Source organism: Perissodus microlepis, chromosome 13 (genome assembly GCF_051167445.1).
Source record: "Perissodus microlepis isolate ML-2025 ecotype Zambia chromosome 13, ASM5116744v1, whole genome shotgun sequence".
NCBI lineage: Eukaryota > Metazoa > Chordata > Actinopteri > Cichliformes > Cichlidae > Perissodus > Perissodus microlepis.
This window is the reverse complement of record NC_140473.1, coordinates 29261764-29281532: the sequence shown is the minus strand read 5'-3', so window position 1 is coordinate 29281532 and position 19769 is coordinate 29261764. Positions and strand designations below refer to the sequence as shown.

General features: G+C 38.8%; 2 protein-coding genes and 1 pseudogene across 3 annotated transcripts; all 3 read left to right on the top strand.

Annotated features, from left to right (window-relative positions):
- The first annotated feature begins 1050 nt into the window (after positions 1–1050).
- On the top strand, positions 1051–3779 carry LOC146375309 (uncharacterized). Its single transcript, XM_084949268.1, has 3 exons — positions 1051–1122; positions 3065–3240; positions 3371–3779. The coding sequence occupies exons 1-3, from the start codon at positions 1054–1056 to the stop codon at positions 3777–3779; spliced, it is 654 nt and encodes a 217-aa protein (XP_084805394.1). The 5' UTR covers positions 1051–1053.
- Positions 3780–7650: 3871 nt separating this feature from the next.
- On the top strand, positions 7651–9382 carry LOC146375308 (uncharacterized; annotated as a pseudogene). The gene is made up of 3 exons (XR_014802029.1): positions 7651–7722; positions 8167–8354; positions 8452–9382. The product of XR_014802029.1 is annotated as an uncharacterized LOC146375308 (transcript).
- Positions 9383–11206: 1824 nt separating this feature from the next.
- Positions 11207–12153, top strand: LOC146375307 (uncharacterized). Its single transcript, XM_084949267.1, has 3 exons — positions 11207–11328; positions 11400–11575; positions 11712–12153. The coding sequence occupies exons 1-3, from the start codon at positions 11263–11265 to the stop codon at positions 12151–12153; spliced, it is 684 nt and encodes a 227-aa protein (XP_084805393.1). The 5' UTR covers positions 11207–11262.
- The last annotated feature ends 7616 nt before the right edge of the window (positions 12154–19769 follow it).

Below are 19769 nucleotides of genomic sequence, written 5' to 3'. Positions count from 1 at the left end.
CATTTAAATATATATAATCCATCAATGAAATATAGATTTTTCCTCACTTTAAAGTGATATATCTGATACAAAAATACATAGTTAATGCTGGGTAGAGAAGGAACATAACTAATTCAACAAGACTGCAGTTTCTGGAGAAATTCTGGTGGAATTGTTGCTACTGCCGGTTTCTGTCTTTGGCTTGCAGTCGGTGGGACTAAAAGATTATAGGTAAATAGTTTAGTGCTATAGAGCGAAAACAGATATGCCTAATTAAATGGCAGAGCAGGGACGGGACTATGATCTGTCAAAATGAGACAGAGAGGAAATTCCAACAAATTGCAGAATTATAATGAAATAAGTAAGGGAGCCACAGGAGAGTACACTTATGTCTCTGTTATCTCTATGTGAGAAGTGGGTTGCACTGTGACTATAACCACAAATGTGTTTTAAAAACTGTGATTTTTGTAACAATTTTGTAACAATTCTGTGTCACAACTGTGTGTGCTGGGCAAACGGTGTGGGAGAAAATGGAACAGAAAAAGTGGAAAATATGAAATGTTGAAAATCTAAATAAAGGCAAGCACCGCACAATCAAGCGGCCTGTGACAAACGCTGTGAAGCTAATTAGCCGGCTAATAATAATGATAACAAGAACAACAATACTAATAGTAATACTACTACTACTAATAATAATAATAATAATAATAATAATAATAATAATAATAATACTGTTAAAAATATCCACTTCGCAACCAAAAACAAATACAGAAATGACAAAAGTCAAGACATCAGCCCAGGGACCATTACCAACAATGGTTCATATTTTCATACCACGTCCCACCTCTATTCTGTATACCCAGAGTAAATTCTGATATTATTTGGGCTCTTTCATGTTTTTGTTTTCTGTTCAACAGGCTTTGTTTCTTCTTTCCCAATTCACATACAGAAAAGAAGAACAATGTTAAACTAATGCACTTTCCAACACTTGCTATCCCACACAATGCAGTGGTTTACACAGGAAAGAACCCCATCACAGAAAGTCATGGACAGGAGCAGTATTTCCTTGAAGTGATGATGTGGATCAACATGTGTGTCTGCCTTCCTTTGACTATACTGATCATCTACTGTGTGTCTTATTTGGTAAGTAAATGATGACTTAGATTTTACATTTCTTACGTCTCTTTTTGTGAGTCTGCAATTATGAGAATAATTAGAAGATTTAGCAATAAAAGAAAACTCGTGCAGAGGGCTGATTTGATCTAATGACAATTAGAAATGAATCATTAGTTCCATATGTCATTTCTGGGTGATGACACAGGCTGATTAAATGAATGTACTAAAGAAGGTAAATTTTATAGTAACAGCTCTTGATTTAAAATCTGTATTTATGACAAAGGATAACAAAGTGGTATGGTTAACTCTCGTAATAAAGGTGGAAGGAATGGTTCAAATGTCATTTGTATCGATACTGGTATTAATAATAATGTATACTTGATATATATTGATCCCCATGAAATTACTCCTCTGCATTTGACCCATTTACTCAGTGAAGCAGTGGGCAGCCACACCAGGAAGCAGTGTGTAGGGTACCTCACTCAGGGGTAGCCATTCAGTGGATTCGAACCCCCGACCTTCCGATCATGGGGCGTTTCCACCACTGGCCACAGGGTTGACCACCAGAACTGCTCGATCACCACCGCTGGTACCATTGCTGGCCTCCTGAGCCAACAGTGCAGATAGTTTCAGTTCAAGTTTATTCGGTCTAGTCTCAAGTTTAGATCGTTTAGGTCTCTGAGTTTATTTGTTTATTGTTTATTGTCTTGTTCATGTTCTCTTGTCTTTTAGGTTCCCTTTGTGTCTTTGTCTTCATCTCCGTCTCCTGTGACAGTTTACATCTCTGTGTACTCCCTTCCTCTGTGTATCATAGTTTGCGTCTTACTGTTTCCTTTTTTATTTGACAGCCTCTCTTCCTGTGTTCAGTGTGTTTAGCTTCACTTCACCCATCTCGCTATGACTATTCATTCACTCTCACATGTATTTATGTTGTCAGTTTCTCCTTGTCCCTCAAGCTTAGCATACACTGTGTGATTTTTGGCCCATTTTGAGCTGATTTTTCAGTCGTGCGACCCTTTTGGGGATCGGCCCGAGTTTCGCCTTAATCGTGTCTTGTGCATCGTGTAGTATACATGGCGTAAGGAGAAGTAATTAACACCTCAACCAGCTCCCGATCATCAATCGCATGGTCGCAAGAAAATCAAACGTGAGAGTGTCAACGTAACCTCTCACACTGCGCACGCGCAAACAGAAATGGAAGTGGAAAGACGGAGTAACACGGCAGTGCGGCGTGTGATCTGGACACAAGCGATGGAGGCACAACTTGTAGAACTTTGACAAGCTCATCCGAGCCTTTTCGATGTGGTCTCACAAAATTATCACGACCACACCAACCGTGAAAAGAGTTGGATGGACATTGCTGCTCAATCACACCTGATCAATGTTTTTCATTAGCAATTTAGCAAAGTTGATGGCGGTGGTGGTGTGCATGTCTGTGTGAGCGAAAGACAGAGAGGGAGAGAGAGCGAGAGCGAGTGACAGATTTTCTGTTATAACCTTCATGTTATGGACGCACAGTGTGAGCACTCAGGTTGCATCAGAGCACAACCACAAACTTAAATGTTTTTTATTGCGATTTTCTGTGACAGACCAACACAAAGTAGCACAAGCAGCAAATTGTGAAGTGGTAGAAAAATTATACATGGTTTTCAAAATTTTACGCAAATAAAAATCTGAAAAGTGTGACGGCCATTTGAATTGAGCCCCCCTGTGTCAATAATTTGTAGAGCCACCTTTCTCTGCAGTTACAGCTGCAAGTCTTTTGGGGTATGTCTCTATCAGCTTTGCACATCTAGAGACTTGAATTGTTGCCGATTGTTCATTACAAAATAGCTCAAGCTCAGACAGATTGGATGGAGAGTGTCTGAACAGCAATTTTCAAGTGAATGGCCGGCTTTACCTGCTGAGACGTTATAATAAATATCAATCTAATTAATTAATAATTACATTACATTTATATTTCCTGCAGGTGCAGAAGAGTCAGGTCTCTATCATCTATTACACAAATCTCCTCATCACCAACCTAATCCAGATCTGCATAATGACCCTTTGGGTGACAAGAGTGAAAAGCATCATCACCATCATTATTTATTACTGTGTTATGATGGCCAACCTTTACTTCAGGATGTGCATTGTTCTAGAAAGGTACCTGTTCAGTGTGTGTGCATCCTTGCATGTCTCTAAACATGATCTTGTACTCTGAAGCCTCCTTACAGTCAGAAATATACTATTGTGCACTGTGATAATCAGAATTTGTGTTTCTCTTGTGTTACAGGTATTTTTCCATCACACACCCACTGCTGGACTGCCTCAGAAACACTAAGAGTTCGGTGGTGGTCTGTGTTCTGGTCTGGGTTTTTTGTATTGTCAGTGTCCCTCTTGCCATAGTCTTAAATACATTTCAACATTTAATTATTTATGTCATTATCCCTGCTCCTGTGTTCATCTTCTGCTTAGCTCAGACTTTCAGAGCCCTGCCTGCTGTCACCTCGATGTCCACTGTGGAAAAACAAAGAAGTCTAGGAACTCTGACTCTGTTGTTCTTAAACTACGTTCTAACAATCCTTCCCACAATTGCCTGTTATGTTCTTGATAATCATAATCATATCAGTTGGATTTTGTTTCTGCTCATTCCTCTGGTGGACTTGTTTTTTTTTCATCTTCACTGCATGTGTGTGGTGTGAGGACAGCACTGCATCAGATGAAGAATATGATGATGAGTGTGGCTTACTTTAGAACAGACAGGAGTGTTGATGAAAACAGAGTCAAGAGAGAGAAACAAGGATGCAAATGGTTGAAGAGTTTCTGCAAAATGAGGCAAAAAATATCCTTTACAAATAGTGTTGCATGAAGACATCAGACTGTCAGCCGTGCTTCTCTCAACTGAAGTGTGTCTGTGTAAATAATTTAAAAATGTTTCATAATCTGCATGAACGCTTATTTTATTCCAATATTAACCTTTTTTTTTAAATTTCTCATATTGATGTTAGTGCAGTGGTTCTCAAGGTGTGTGGCCAGAGTTCTGACAGATGAGGCGCAAGTCACCTGGCAGAAAAGTCACGCAGAACTAATGTTTAACATCGGAATCATAACAAAGAAATGGGCAGCAGTTACGTTAATAATATGCGCATCTGCTGCAACAGATAGCCGCAATAAAGAAGTGTACTGAAAGTGCATGATTGCGGATGCCGCTCAGGTGTGTCCGCCTCCTCCGTATCCGCACCGCAGACCACCAAGTTATATATTTTTCATCTCTGTTCACAAGTTTCTGGATTTCTTTTTTTTTTTATAAGACTAAGACTGAACCTTATTTTTCCATGTTTGGCAATCTTCAAATTCTGTTTAACATGTTGCTTTTTTGAAGAAGTGGTGCAGACTAATGAAGCAGTCTAGTGGCAAAAGTTACAAATAGTTGTGTGAAATGAATGTTGTTTGTTTAAAACAAAAATTACTGAAGGATTTATTGTGAATGAGTTTATTATCTAAATAAAGTTGCAGCTCGGCTTTTCTGTCATTGTTTTGTTTAGATGGGGCATGAAAGTATTTTTTTTCCTGCCATGTGGGGAATGATGTAAAAAGTTTTTTGCCTCATCATATTTCTGTAGTCCTCACCTGTGAAAGGCTGATGGAGTATGATGGTGGTGGTGTGGACAGCTAAGCTTGTGAAGGAGATAACTCAAAAACGAGGTGACATATGAGCTTCAAATTGATACCACATCATATCTATTAAAAATCTTGTATAAGTTTAAATCTGCATAACCTCAAACTCACTCTCAGAGGACAAGTTTTCTGAAACTCTTGTGAATGTCATAACTCAAGAACAAGCTGACATAGAATTTTGCAATTGCTGGGTCTCTCATTCATTTTATATGAGACTCTTTAAAGTTAACACATTGTTTTTCTGGACTACATTTGTGTTGCCCCATAATAACATTTGCATTTCTTCTGATCTATTGGCTGATGGCAGCAGGTATTATTAAAACTTTTGCATCTATGCAGTGTAAAGCTGCAGCACAGGCAGATGAACTAAAGCAATGTCTAAGCATGACAAAATACACCAAGGGGCACAAAATACAAGGATGATGAGCTTTGAGTGTTGTTACCGGCTATTTACGCTTATGTTGTATTTTTAATCTGTGTGTGCACATGTATGTTTGTGTATGGACTTTTGTACGTATAAGTATATAGATATATGTACATGTACATTAATATCTTGTTATTTCTGGGGTTGCAAAACCAAATACTCTGGCTTCCTGTTTTTAGGAGAATGGCCTCCCATCTCAGTAACATATTAGCAAAACCTCAGCTACCCAAACCACCTGCTGTTAGAATGTAAATACTATATGCTGATGTAGGTTAAGCAATACTCATGGTTTGTGCATGTATAAAAGGGGAAATGTTGTTGGTAAGTCAGTCACGTCTCTGAGCACATTGGTTTTCAGTGAAGATAGAAATCTTTAAACATGCGGTATCATTGAGGCTGCTACGTTAATCAGCTCTCATCTGATGTGTCTGTGGGTTTTAATGTGGTGGACACAGGAAGACTGAGTTACTAAAGCTCTCATAAAGTCACACGCGTGGTTTAATAAAAATTTAATAAAGTGTATTAAAAGCCAAATGCAGTTTTTAGCAAAGAGAAGCAAAACATGTATAAACATTGAATTCATTTGAGTTTTAATGCATGCTGGATATGGATCAAGATTAAATTTTTACTGGTTTGCATTGTAAATTTCCAGTCTAGTGTCATCCACTATAAATACACTGAACAAAAATATAAACGCAACACTTTTGTTTTTGCTCCCATTTTTCATGAGCTGAACTTAAAGATCTGAAACATTTTCTACATACACAAAGGACCCATTACTATCAAATACTGTTCACAAATCTGTCTACAGCACAGTGATGTGTAGCATTGTAGCATATTTACAGGAAGAAATGTGGGATAAACTTCTTCTTGCTGCTCTGCAAGAAGATCATATTCTCCATAAAACAAGTGCAACAATGTTGACTTTTACACATTGTTCATAAATCTTCCAGAATAATACTTCATGTGGGATCATAGCACCAAGCAGAACTACTGAGCCACCTTTGTGAACATGTAAAATACATGCAACAACAAACAGGACTTCAATGGGTGACCTCATGCTGACTGCATGCATCTTTCATCTTTGTCAATGAGTGTTCAGAAATACAGCAGAGAAGCAAAATTAAAAAACATGATGGAAAAAATGTTCCAGTGTAAACTGACTGAACTTACAGCAACATGATAGTTTTATTACATGGAGTTCACATCTGTCTAACACTGAACAGCTTCCAGATAAAGACTGTTAGTCACTGTGGTTATCAACCACCTCCAACAAGAAACAGCGGTATAGAAAGGGCTTTAAAAAGGTCAGATATGAACTGGCAGTTTAGTTGTTGACAGTGTCGAAATACATGAAGCTGGTTAGGTTTGGGAAACAGCTGTACCGGGTTTTTATCATTGTTTACAGGTTATGGAAACTTTTCTGAAATAAACACAGAATTCAAGGCCTGTCTGACCAAAAACAAACATCTTTATAGATCTATGATCTAATTATCTCTCCGGTTTATCTGCGGCCAGTCAGCTTAAGAGAGGGTACGACTGGCCTGTACAAGCAGGATGCAGCTGTGACTACTGTAGAGGCTTTGAGTTCAAATGTGTGATGGTTAATGACAGCATGTTCATGCTGCAACATCTGCACTGTGATTTTATGATTTTACACATTCAGGTTTTTTTTACATAAAATAAAACATAAGAGATAATTCACTGTTTCATGAGCTACAGTCAGCACTCTGTGTGTGTGTGTGTGTGTGTGTGTGTGTGCGTGTGTGTGTGTGTGAGAGAGAGAGAGAGAGAGAGAGAGAGAGAGTCAGGGGATGGGGTATAATGTAAGCTGCCACAACTTCCTGACTCAAGACAAAAATGATCAAATTACAGTTTTTACAGTTTTCAGCTGGAAGCAGTCCTGAGGTAAATACAGACGACTCATATTACTCATATTCACATTATTTCTATTTGAAGAGCAGCAAATTATGAGAAAACTGACCTATATCAGATATCTTACTGAAGTTTTAAAGTTACACTCTTTTCTTTTGTGCTTGTAGTGAGCTTCTGGATGAATGCGCTACTTCTTTACTTCCTAAAAAAGTTTGATTCTTGTGAATCGAGCTTGCTTTCAAGAATTAAATAAAGATTTACTGAAACTGCAGAGGGAATTTTCTGTTTTCACTGTTCTTGGTGGAATAATGTGGAATTTCTGAATCATTAAAAAAAATCAATTTCATTTAGAAGTCTGAACATAAATCAAACTGAGCAAACTCCGGTCAGCTGTAGTTCAGACATATACAGCATTGGGCTCTATCATAGTTACATTGTCAGTTCACCAGGCCTTGTTTCTTCTTTTCATCCGTTGTTTCTTTTCTAATAGTGTTAACTTGCTGCCTTTTCCAGAAACAATATTTTTCTCTGAAGAAAAAGTTTTTTACTGCAATTTCATCACTGAAAGCTGGAAAAAGATGCTGCCCATCATAGTTATGGTTGCATGGATCTATGTTTTCGACTGCCTGCCTTTGACCATACAGGTCCTTTGTTTTGTGGGCTGTGTGGTAAGTAAATAGTAAATTACTTTCATGTGTTTTTATGTCAGCATGTGAATCATTTTGAGATTTTTTTTAAAAGCTGATTTATAATAATTAAAAAAAAATCATTAGTTATTTGTTGCATGGACATTAAGCACTGATTCTTGTTTACAATGGATAACTTCAAAAAATTAACGTAATACTAAATTAAATCAGAAACACACATCCTACACTATTTGATTGAATAGAGACCGAGGCAGGAAGTAAAACTAACAAAGGACACAAAAGAAAATGACCTTCACAGTAAACCAGGAAGCAACCCAACCATCAAGACCTATCAGATACAGAGACAAGAACACTTCCATAAACTGATATGGACTGAGCCTGCTGTCCCAGTATCCAGTACAAACACTGTTATACTGAGTCTTCCTTTTACTTCATTAATGTGACTTAAATACATGTTTCCTGCAGGCAAGAAGGAATCAGGTCCCTGTCATCTATTACATAAACCTCATCCTTTCCAATGTGATCAAGATTTGCGCCTTCAACATGACAAAAGCAAAACCAAATGACCGCACAGTCTCCAGCATTGCTTCAGTTTTTTACCTGTTGGGTGTGATGGCCAGTCTTTACTTCAAGATGTGCATTGCTCTGGAAAGGTACCTATTTGTCTCAGTGTGTGCACTTTGTACTGTACAATGAAGCATCCTTATGGTTCTGAACTGTGATATGCAGAGTATCTGTCTTGTGTTGCAGGTATTTCTTCATCGCCTGCCCCCTGCTGGACTTCATCAGAAAAACCAAGACTTCTGTGCTGGTCTGTCTTCTGGTCTGGACCCTTTGTGTTTTCAGCTGCCCTCTTGGAGTATTATTAGAGCAGTCTGAACGCATCTTTATTTTTGCCTTGTTTCCTGCTCCCCTGTTCATCTGCTGTCTAGCTGGGACTCTCAGATCTCTGCCTGATGCCACCTCAGTGCCCAGTGAGGAAAAACAAAGAATTATAGGAACTTTGGTTCTGTTGTTGGTTAGTTACTGTCTGATTATCATACCTACAATCATCCTAATAGTTTTGGAACCGTATCTTTTTGACAGTTACTTCATTTCCATCTTCTCTCTGCTCAATTCTTTTGAGGTCTTGATTCTGTTTGTCATTATGTGTAGAAGTCCAGTTGAAAATCTGCTGGCATGTCTGTGCTGCTGCAGCAGATCCAGCAAGAGATCATCAGTGTGAGTGATGGCAGCACACACAAGTGGGTTCATGTCAACAAGGAAAGGAAAAGAGAATAAGAGGAGAACACAGCAGGAGAGAGGCTGAGAAAGCAAGCAAACAATCTATTTCACTAGAACCCTCATTCACTAAAATGTGTATGGAACGTAAAATTTGTGCGTAAAATCATTGTCAGATTTAGGAAATGTGTGCACGATTGTACGTATGTTAGTAAATCAGACTCATTCTAAACGAAGGGGCTTGGCTGCAGTGCTGCCTGCCCCTATTTTTCTATTTAAGGAAGACATTTACCCAGAGGTGAAATTGACTAAAGAAAATGAGTAAAAAAATTGAATTGGCTTGAAATTCCAAAGGCCAAATGTGCTACCACTGCTGGTAACACTAGGGGAATTGGATCAAAAACTTTAATCTGAGCACCCGGAGGAGTGACCCTAAAACTGGGGGCATGCCTCCAGCAGATCCCAGGAGCAACATCTCTAGGAACAGCAAAGATCCTGCACAGGACGCTCAATCTAGAAGGATAAAGACGGGCCAGTGGGGATTTTTTTTTTTTCAATTTCAGTTTAAAATTGTATTAATTGTTTTCTCACAGTAACATTTGTATTTCCTCTGATTTATTGAGTCACATGTCACATGTAAAGGTTTCAGGACACCGCCTCGAGACCTGGAGTTTGACACCTGTGGCCTATAGTAACTTCAGTTTTCTGCAAACACATTGCAGTATGTTAAATATACATCTATATTTTCTTATTCTTGCAAAATTTTGGTCATATTCCATTTGATTCTGTGCTTTATGTCAACTTTTTTCATTCATGTTGGGTGGGGGGGGGTGTTCTGTAGGGCCAGGTGGTTTTATCTCTTCCTTAAATCGTGGAAAAAAACTTTGCCATTTTTGGTTGAACTAACTTCAACTTTAAAAACACCAAAGATGATATAGTAAACCGTGAAATCATTATCTTTGTCAGCAGAAAGATGTGACATTTGAACCATCACCATTTTTAGCCACTAGATGGAGACACAGGGTTGAAAATAGGATGGTGTTTTAGAGGTTTGTGTAACGGTGAATCTGTTTGACTATTCTGTGTTTACACTTGAAGAGTGACAATAAATTGTCCACAGTTTTTTTTTTGGTAGTAACTTGTTAGATATGTATTCAATCATTTGTCTTTGGTGTATTTCCTTTGTGGTGCACTGCACTCTGTAATTGTAGACCTGCCTGGAAAATCCGGTAGCGAGTTAGATCCCCGGTACACCACCAACCAATTCATGTTTCTAACCACTTTTTCCCCACTCTGTGACACACTCCCTGAGGAACAAACTCGCACTATTGGTGATTGTGTTTTGGGAAATGTGAGGCTAGAGACATCAGCACCTGCGGATAAATAAAGACTTCATAAATAATAATTGAGTAAATGATTTAATAACAGATGAACATATCAGTTGAGTTCATAAAGTGTTACCACAATTTCCTCGTTCAAGACAAATTCGTCATATTGCAGTTTTCACCCACTGGTTCAGCTGGAAGCAGTCCTGAGACAGGTAAGAGCAAAGCTTATACCAATTCATATTATTTCTACTTGAAGAGCAACATAGTTATGAAGAAACTGGCTTATAATTAGAACAAATCAGCATTTTCAGACAGCAAGTGGAAGTCATAGTACTACCAACTTTTCTTTTGTGCTTGCAGTGAGCTTCTGTGTGAATGCAGAGGATGTAAATGTGCAGCTTTACTGTACTTTTTATTTGACAGAGAAAATCGGATATTTGTGTTCACATCTTTGTTTAATACAGTTTTAAAGAGGACAGGTGTTTGATCCTGCTGAAGTCAATATATGAAATGAATTGCCTATTTTATCCACAAGTCTAATAAAAAATATCCATGAGGATTATTTAAAGTTATATAGAGGTGTTTTTGTCTTTATTTGTTAACAATTTAAAAGGAATTTCTGAATCACTTTTATTCACATTTAAACAAGTTAAATCAAATAATGAAAGGTAGATTTTACCTGACTTTAAAGTTATTATATTAATTATATATTAATTAATCTTAATTTTACAGGCATACAGACACGTTCTTGTGTATGCTCTTCCTTTTGTCCTTTTTTTTAAATTATTTTATGATTTGTTACATCAGTTCAGCAGGTTTTGCTTCTTCTTTATCAGTTTCATCCACAATTTCATGTCAACATCAGAACAATGTTAACCTGCTTGTTTTGTTTTTTCTACCACCACCTGTGTGCTTCACAAAAGTGTTTTACATCAGACATCTTGGATCATACATAATGACAAATCCGATCACAAAACATTATCAACATGAGCGATATTTCCTTGAAGTGGTGATGTGGATTTACGTGTGTGTCTGCCTTCCTTTGACCGTACTGATCATCTACTATGTGTGTTGTGTGGTAAGTAAATGAAGTAAATAGTCCCTTAGATTCAATGTGTAATGTAATATAATAATTTATTTTTCCTTCAGATGCAAAGGAGTCAGGTCCCTGTCATCTATTACACAAACCTCCTCCTCTCCAATCTAATCCGGATCTGCATAATGATCGTTTGGATCATAAGAGTGCAAAGCAGGATGAGTGTTATTATTGACACCTTGTGTGAGATGGCCGGTCTTTACTTCAAGGTGTGCATTGCTCTGGAAAGGTACCTCTCTGTCTTTTAATGTGTGCGTCCTTGCATTTCTATGAACATCATATTGTACTGTGAAGAATCCTCACAGTCATAAACCTTTTTTTTTTGTACTGTGACAGTCAGAATTTGTGTCTCTCTTGTGTTGCAGGTGTTTTTTCATCACACTCCCACTGTTGGACTGCCTCAGACAACCTAAGAGTTCTGTGCTGCTCTGTGTCCTGGTCTGGGCTTTTTGTATCGTCAGTGTCCCTCTTGCCATAGTTTTACGTCAGTTCATACATTTCATTATTTATGCTGCCCTCCCAGGCCCCCTGTTCATCTTCTGCTTAGCTCGGACCTTCAGAGCCCTGCCTGCTGCCACCTCAGTGCCCACTGAGGAGAAACGTCGAAGTCTAGGAATTTTAATTCTGTTGTTCTTTAAGTACTTTGTACTGATGATTCCCATATCCATCTTTCCTAATGAACGTATTCCCTTTGAAATCATTTGGATCTTCTATTTGCTCTGTCCTTTTGTGGACTTAGTTTTGTGTCTTTTCATGCGGCAGGGGCGCATTGACAGGCTGCTGGCATGTCTCTGCTCATCGATGTGACTGACGGCAGCAGTGAGAGGTGTGGTGATGAAAACAGAGTCAAGAGAGCAAAAGAGGGGGAAGAGTTGATAGCAGAGTGTCAGAGTTTTTTGATAAATGAAGCAAACAACAGCTGATATCTGCATCTCAGACACGCTTTTCTCACCTCAGCTGTCCGTGTGTAAATAATTTCAAAATTACTTTATAATCACTTTTAAACACTCATTGTATTCCAGTACTAAACACATTTTTCTTTTCTTTTTCAATTGTTTTTTCATCGAGATTTTAAAAGTGTTTTGTTTTCCCTTCCTTGTAATTATGATTACCAGTTAATATTCATTTGTTTCTACATGCAAATAATGTATCCAAATATTTGTAACTTTTTAAATTTGAATTTGAATTTTTATTTATGCCATCTCTCATTCATTTTTGTATGGAACTCTTTAAGGTTATTTGCATTTCCTCTGATCTACCCACTGATGCTACAGCAGCACGTGTTATTAAAAACTTTGCATCTCTTTATGCACCCATGATCCTTAGTTTCAGCTCTCTAATAAAAAAAAAAGTCCCTGATCCCTGGTGTCAATCCAGGTGTCTTCGTTGCTTTCCCTGATATGAAGAAATCTGAGTAACCTTGCAGGTCAAATTATATCAGTCGGGCAGCTCTCCTTTCGATTGTGGTGCTTGATCACCTGAGATGGGTTTAGAAGCCTGGACTATCTCTGACTTACATGATTTAACAAAAAGTCTAAACTTTAAGATCACGTCATTCCATTTCCTTTGTTGTTCTTAAGATCAGTGTTGGTCAAGTTACTTGAAAAAAGTAATCAGTAACTAATTACTGATTACTTCCCCCAAAAAGTAATCCCGTTACTTTACTGATTACTTATTTTCAAAAGTAATTAATTACTTAGTTACTTAGTTACTTTTTAAAAACACGATTTACAACCTGAATAGGTGATAAAGCGATAGATCTTTCAGCCCAATTTTACTTTTTCTGCATAATCCATCATACAAAATGTAATCAAATGGAAAAGTCTCTTTTTTTTTAAACTTGTTTTATCAGTTTTAATCTTTTAACTTTATGCATCAAGCAAAGATTTAATTATATGCACCATTCTCTGACTTGAAGAAATTAGTTTAACATTTAAACCTATTTTCTGCACATTCCAGCACATAAAAGAAAATATTTTTTGTGTTTACACTCACTCTTTCAAATAGATGCAAGTGAAACACAGCAGAAAATAAATAAAATCAAAGACTAGCGGTCCTGTTGCTCTATTTTCTATTTTCAAAAGAAGTTTTCTTCCCACGCACAACGGACGCTAACGTTTTGTCACTTTTTATGGAATCAAACTCAAAGTAAGGTCAGTACTTCCACGCTTTAAACGCTGCACGCTCATACTCTCTCCTGCACTCGATATATGATCCATTGTTGATCTGCACACAGCTGTTGTCACGAACGTTGCACTCGCTTACGTCACTGTCATGAGACACTCTCGCAAAAAAATCACGGTTTTAGTAACGCAGTAACGCAGCGTTCCTATGGGAAAGTAACGGTAATCTAATTACCGTTTTTGCAATAGTAATCCCTTACTTTACTCGTTACTTGAGAAAAAGTAATCAGATTACGTGTTACTGCCCATCTCTGCTTAAGATAGAGAATTCACATCACATTTAAATATTCAGTCATATATGAATATTTCTTGAGCAGTGAAATACATGTACCGCCGTTACGTATTTAAACTACAAAATATGAGTAACTGTATTCCGTTACAGTTACCATTTAAAAAGGTGGTATTTAGAAGACAGTTACTTAGTTGAAATAAATGGATTACACGACGGTATTTTCCTGTTTCATATTGTGGCGGGTCAGGACTGTTTGGGTTTTGTTTGACAGCTGTGTTCTGTTGTTCCAGGCGGCAGCGTTACGGTTGCCATGGTGACGCGCGCTCTCTGCGACTGTGTGTTTCCTGGGTGAGAGAGCGCTTTTTTGTTGCTGTTGTTGTTGTTGTTGTTGTTGTGCTAAGCTAATAGGTATGGCGTTATTTTTGTGCCACTATTCTGAGCGCACGTAAAAAAAAATTTGAGCACACGTAAAAAAAAAATTGCAGGTGCAAGTGTTGTATTTTGAGAAGAAATTGATTTTGAGCAAAGAAAAGCTAAATTTGAGTGAACAAAATTCATTGCTGCGTGCAAAAAATGTATTTCAGTGTTTTCTATTATCCACACACAATAGCAGCCCCTCTCACTCAGTTTTTGCATTTGCGCTCGCTGGCAATGTGTTGCTGGCGCTCTCAGCATTTCTGCCCGTGCGCGCTCAACTCTTTCTGTACACCGTTATATTTGTGCCACACAACCAGCCAATCACAGCCTTGGATGCAAAAAAATCTGATTGGCTGTTTTGGTCTCCAATCAGCTCGAAATGACGAAATGCAATATCCCAGAATGCATTTCGTCCAAAACTCAAACGAGGCAGTGGTGGAGGAACACCTTTAATGATATATAGCAGTTTGGGGTCAAAAGAAAGCCATATGTAAAATCTAAAAGTGAGATAGCGGTTAAATAATTCAGAATCTCTAAATTATTATTATGCAGTCCCAATCAAAAGTTTAAAACCATTTGAAAAATGGCAAAAAGTCATATTTTTCATGGTTGGATCTTAACAAAATGTTAACAAACTGAACTTAAAATGTGGATTCATTGTCATTTTCTGTCAGGTAATCACACTGTCATGACGTTCTGATGGAAAAGGCAAAAAAACTTTCCCTTGTTGAACGTGGTCGGGTTGTTGAACTGCATAAGCGGGGTCTCTTGCAGCGCGCCATCGCTGCTGACTTGGGACGCAGTAAGACAGTCATTTGGATTTTTTTAATAATCCTGAGGGTTATGGAACAAAAAGGCCAAATGGAAGACCCCAAAAATTTCACCAGCACTGAGCCGGAGGATCCAATTGGCTGTCCAACAATCGTCGACCCAAATTAAGGCCGTTACTGGTGCCGACTGCAGCCCCATAACCATTAGACAGGATCTGAGACTGAAGGGCTTCAAAAACAAAAAACGTCTTCAAAGGCCTCGACTCCTTGAACGCCACAGAACTGACTGTTTGGACTTTCCAACAGAGCACCAAACATGGAACACTGAAAGGTGGAAGAAAGTTTTATTCTCTGATGAGAAAAAATGTAACCTTGACGGTCCTGATGGTTTCCAGTGTTACTGGCATGACAAGCAGAGCAGACCCCACCTGAGATGTTTTCTACGCCCCATAGTGGAGGGGACCCATAATGGCCTGGGGCTTTTTCCTTCAGTGGAACAATGGAGCTTCAGGAGGTGCAGGAGTGTCAAATGGCCGCTGGCTATGTCCAGATGTTGCAGAGAGCATCCCTCATGACTGAGGGCCATTGTCTGTGTGGTAACAACTGGGTTTTTCAACAGGACAATGCTTTAGTACACAATGCCCGCAGGACAAGGGACTACTTCCAGGAGAATAACATCACTATTTTGGACTAGGGCTGGGCGATATATCGAGTTTTTTAAAAATATCGATATATTTTTATACGAGATATAAGATGTGACAATATCTTTTATATCGATATAGTCTATGTTACGTTATAATTATAGTTGTGGAGCCACAAGTTTGCCTCTCTTTCGTCCACTTTTGTCTTTACGCAACGTTACTCGGCCTCGCCTCTCCTTCACTGAACACAGCTCCCCCTCCTCCCCCATAGCTTCACCTGCAGGCAGCGACAAGATGGACACGGCAAATCTCCGTTAACGAGTTACTGCGCATCGCCCCGTGCGTGGGGCTGGACGGCGTCAACGTGCTAACGAGCTAACCACGCTAACGAGCTAACCACGCTAACCACGCTAACGCCATGCACGGCCTGAAATCCTTTCATTTTCTCAAAAATCGACAGCGCGCTTATGTATGAATCTGGTTGTGCTTGATGACCGTGAACTGATTTTATGTGGAACACGGCGCTCAGCAATCTGTCAAAAAATGTTTTAGTACGACTTTGCTAAGCTACGGAGCTGCACCGGCTTGATGGATTGTCGGAGCATTACGGCTACCGAGGAGCCTCGCGGAGTGATACGTACTGTGCTTCAACGTAATATTACCATATTGTGTGTGTACAGTATAAGGACCATAAATGGCACCTGTTCAGAGACACGGTTATGAAGCGGATTTCAAACTCCACGCTGTCAGTCACGAACTTGGGAACAGAGCAGCTGTGAAATCTGCCCTCGTTATTATGCTCAGCGTCTTTTAGTTTACATTTTGACTGCACAATTGTGAGCTCTTTGTTATGCACAAAAACAACATAGTTTTCTTTTATTTATGGAGCATTATTATTTAATAAATGCTCATAATTTATTTTTGAGTAGTTTTTTTCATGTACGTCTATGCTGTATGTTAATAAAAGTGCCCGTGTGACATCTGGGACACAGCTTTGACTAAGAACTCTCTTTTTGTTCTTACCTTCTGGCTTTAAAAAAATATCGAGATATATATCTTATATCGCCATCCAGCTAAAAAATATCGAGATATGAATTTTGGGTCATATCGCCCAGCCCTATTTTGGACCATCCTGCATCTTCCCCTGATCTAAATCCAGTTGAGAACCTTTGGGGATGGATGGCAAGGAAAGTTTACAAAAAGGGACAACAGTTTTTGACAGTAAATGCCCTTTGTGTGGCTTTATTCATGACTTGGAGAAATGTTCCCACTTACCTCATGGAAATGCTTGCATCAAGCATGCTGCAAAGAATTTTTGAAGTGATCAACAATAACGGTGGAGCCACTCATTACTGAGACTGTATTTTATTTTACATTTACAGCTATTGTCATCAGTCAGGTTTCCTTTCTTTAATGTTGCATCTTTAGCAAAACCTTAACTAACTGAACTGATTGATATTACAGTACAAATGCTATGCACTGATGCAGGTTAAGCAAACTCATGCTTTGTGCATGAGTAAAAGGCTAAATGTTGTCAGTAAAAGACTCTAGTCTCTGAGCACATTGGCTTTCAGTGAAGATATAAATCTATTTAAAAAAAACATGTTATCAGCAAGTTAAGTTGCTCTCATCTGATGTGTCTGTGGCTTTTAACTCAGTGGAAACACGAAGATAAAGTTTCGTAGGAACTCAAAGTCACAAAGATCATTATATAAAAGTGCAAAGTGCAGTGCAAAGCTTATACATTTATGAAAACTGCATTCATTTTGATGTTAATACCAGCTGTGGGCTTTAGATTCAGAAATGAACCTGTCATGATGGGCTGTGTGGCAGGCTAGGTCAGGACCTAAACACAGGACTCAGAGACAGAATACTTAACCAAAGGCTGCAGCTTTATTGCTGGCAAAAAAACAAACTAAAAACAAAATACATGAATACTAAAGAAACAAACCAAACATGAACTGCAACTAAGAAACTTCTGACTGGTCATAGATGACGTAACATGGGACCACGGAACTACACATGACACCCAGCAACACAGAGAACACAACAACAAACAAAGGGAGACTGAGGACTTAAATACACAGGCAGAATAATGAGAGGATGGGGAACAGGTGGAAACACAGCTGGGGCTAATCAGAGAGAAGGGAAGCAAAATTAAACACACTGCACACAGGACAAGTACAAAATAAAACAGGAAGCATGACAAATACTTTGACGCAGACAAGACACGCAGCTTCACACTGTGACTGGGGGAATGAAACAGACATAAGACATGAAAACTGCATGACTAGAACTATGAAAACATGGGGAAGTAACACAGACAACGTGACAATGAACAAGGGAGACGGAGGGCTTAAATACAGACATGAGGTGATCAGGGGAAGTGGAGACACATGAGGGCACAGCTGACACACATCAACCTAATGACGGGACAGGGCGGTAACACTAAATACAATGAACAAAGAACAGACTCTTTCAAAATAAAACAGGAAACATGATGGGACAGACATGACAACACAGGCTTGACAACATAAACCACGCAGACATGAGACATGACAAATTAGACACACTAATCAACAAGGGAAACTTACCACAGGGCGAGATGGCACAGTGATTCTACATGAACAAAGAACTAAAACTAGGAAACCTAGGTGCTAAAGAAGACTAAATATAACAAAACATAAACAATGAATATCAAAATGCTATGAAACACAAAAACACTGGGTCAAACAACCCAGGACTGTGACACTAATCTAACTTAGGCTACGTTCACATTGCAGGTCTTAATGCTCAATTCCGATTTTTTGATCAAATCCGATTTTTTTGTCTGCTCGTTCACACTACAAATAAAATGCGACAGCAAACGCGCTCTAGTGTGAACGCTCAAAGGGGCCCGCATGCGCAAAAGATGATGTCACACACAACGCGCTCTGTTTAGACCCAGAGCAAACAATATTGTTTGACTGATGGCCTTTAATATAAAGACTTCGGACTTCACGTTTCCCAATTTTTGCTTTAAGTTATTTTGTTATTTACATAATAATGTAGATAACCTAATAATTATTCTTATTGCTGTTTTAGAGGAGCGGTGCTTCAAAGGATAGTTGCAGATTTCTGTCAGAATCTGCAGATTATACAGTACAAATAAAATGTTCACGTTTCTCCAACGTTGTCTTCCCAACAGTTTCACTGGATGGCCAGGAAGCGTTCGCAATGTCTTCTCCGGCGCTGATAATTGGCGTCTGTCTTGTGTCAGTGACGTAAAAGACGGATTTAATGCGACTTGACCGTTCACACAGCAGTCGCTTTCTGAAACATCGGATATGTATCGGATTCAGTACCACATACGAAAGTGACCCAGATCGGATTTGAAAATATCGGATTTGTGCCGTTCACACTGTCATACCATGATCGGATATGGGTCGCATAGGGTCAAAAAAATCGGATTTGATGCGCTTTCGCCTGCAGTGGGAACGTAGCCTTAGAATAGCCTTTTAACCCAATAAACACAGTCTGAAACCCAGAGACTAAAAAGTAACAACAACCATAACTGGTACAAAACCAAGAAATATTAACCACACTCAAAAACACATGGACTGGGTCACCAGACCAGGACCATGACAGAACCAGGTTGGAATTACTGTAGTTCATGGTTAAAGAAAATATTCTGAAATGAACATATCATACAGAACCTGTCTGACAAAAAACCCAGGATGCCTGACCTGTACCAGAGGGGTGCAGCTTACACAGTGTGTCTACTGTGCAGAGGCTTTGAGTTTAAATGTTGCTTGCCTGTTAATGACTTCCTGTTTAGGTTCATGTCTAATGGTATGATAAAAATAAGAGGCTCGCTCATGACTGGCTTCAAGGCTCGTGACTATCACGTTATCATATAGATTATATTTTATTTGTTATTGTAGGATTAGCATTTCTGAGATATCATAACAAACCTACTGAATTAAAAAGTAACATAAATCACCATCAACAGTAAATGGAAATGTGGATTACTAAATTACAACACATTTCAGTGACTGAGCAGATTGAGCTGCATAGTTTCACATTTACTGCTGTGTATGATTCTGAGCCACTTGGAGTCCCACATGTCCATCTAGTGGCCAAACAGTAAAAAAAAAACAGTATGCACCTCTTTCACACAGTCATTGGCTCAGACACATGG

Bases quoted from the DNA above. Each gene is read 5' to 3' on its own strand.
- LOC146375309 (XM_084949268.1), top strand. From the start codon at position 1,054: ATGATGTGGATCAACATGTGTGTCTGCCTTCCTTTGACTATACTGATC. The intron at 1,123-3,064 runs GTAAGTAAATGA...TATTTCCTGCAG, and splicing joins TCTACTGTGTGTCTTATTTG to GTGCAGAAGAGTCAGGTCTC. The intron at 3,241-3,370 runs GTACCTGTTCAG...CTTGTGTTACAG, and splicing joins ATGTGCATTGTTCTAGAAAG to GTATTTTTCCATCACACACC.
- LOC146375307 (XM_084949267.1), top strand. From the start codon at position 11,263: ATGTGGATTTACGTGTGTGTCTGCCTTCCTTTGACCGTACTGATCATC. The intron at 11,329-11,399 runs GTAAGTAAATGA...TTTTTCCTTCAG, and splicing joins TCTACTATGTGTGTTGTGTG to ATGCAAAGGAGTCAGGTCCC. The intron at 11,576-11,711 runs GTACCTCTCTGT...CTTGTGTTGCAG, and splicing joins GTGTGCATTGCTCTGGAAAG to GTGTTTTTTCATCACACTCC.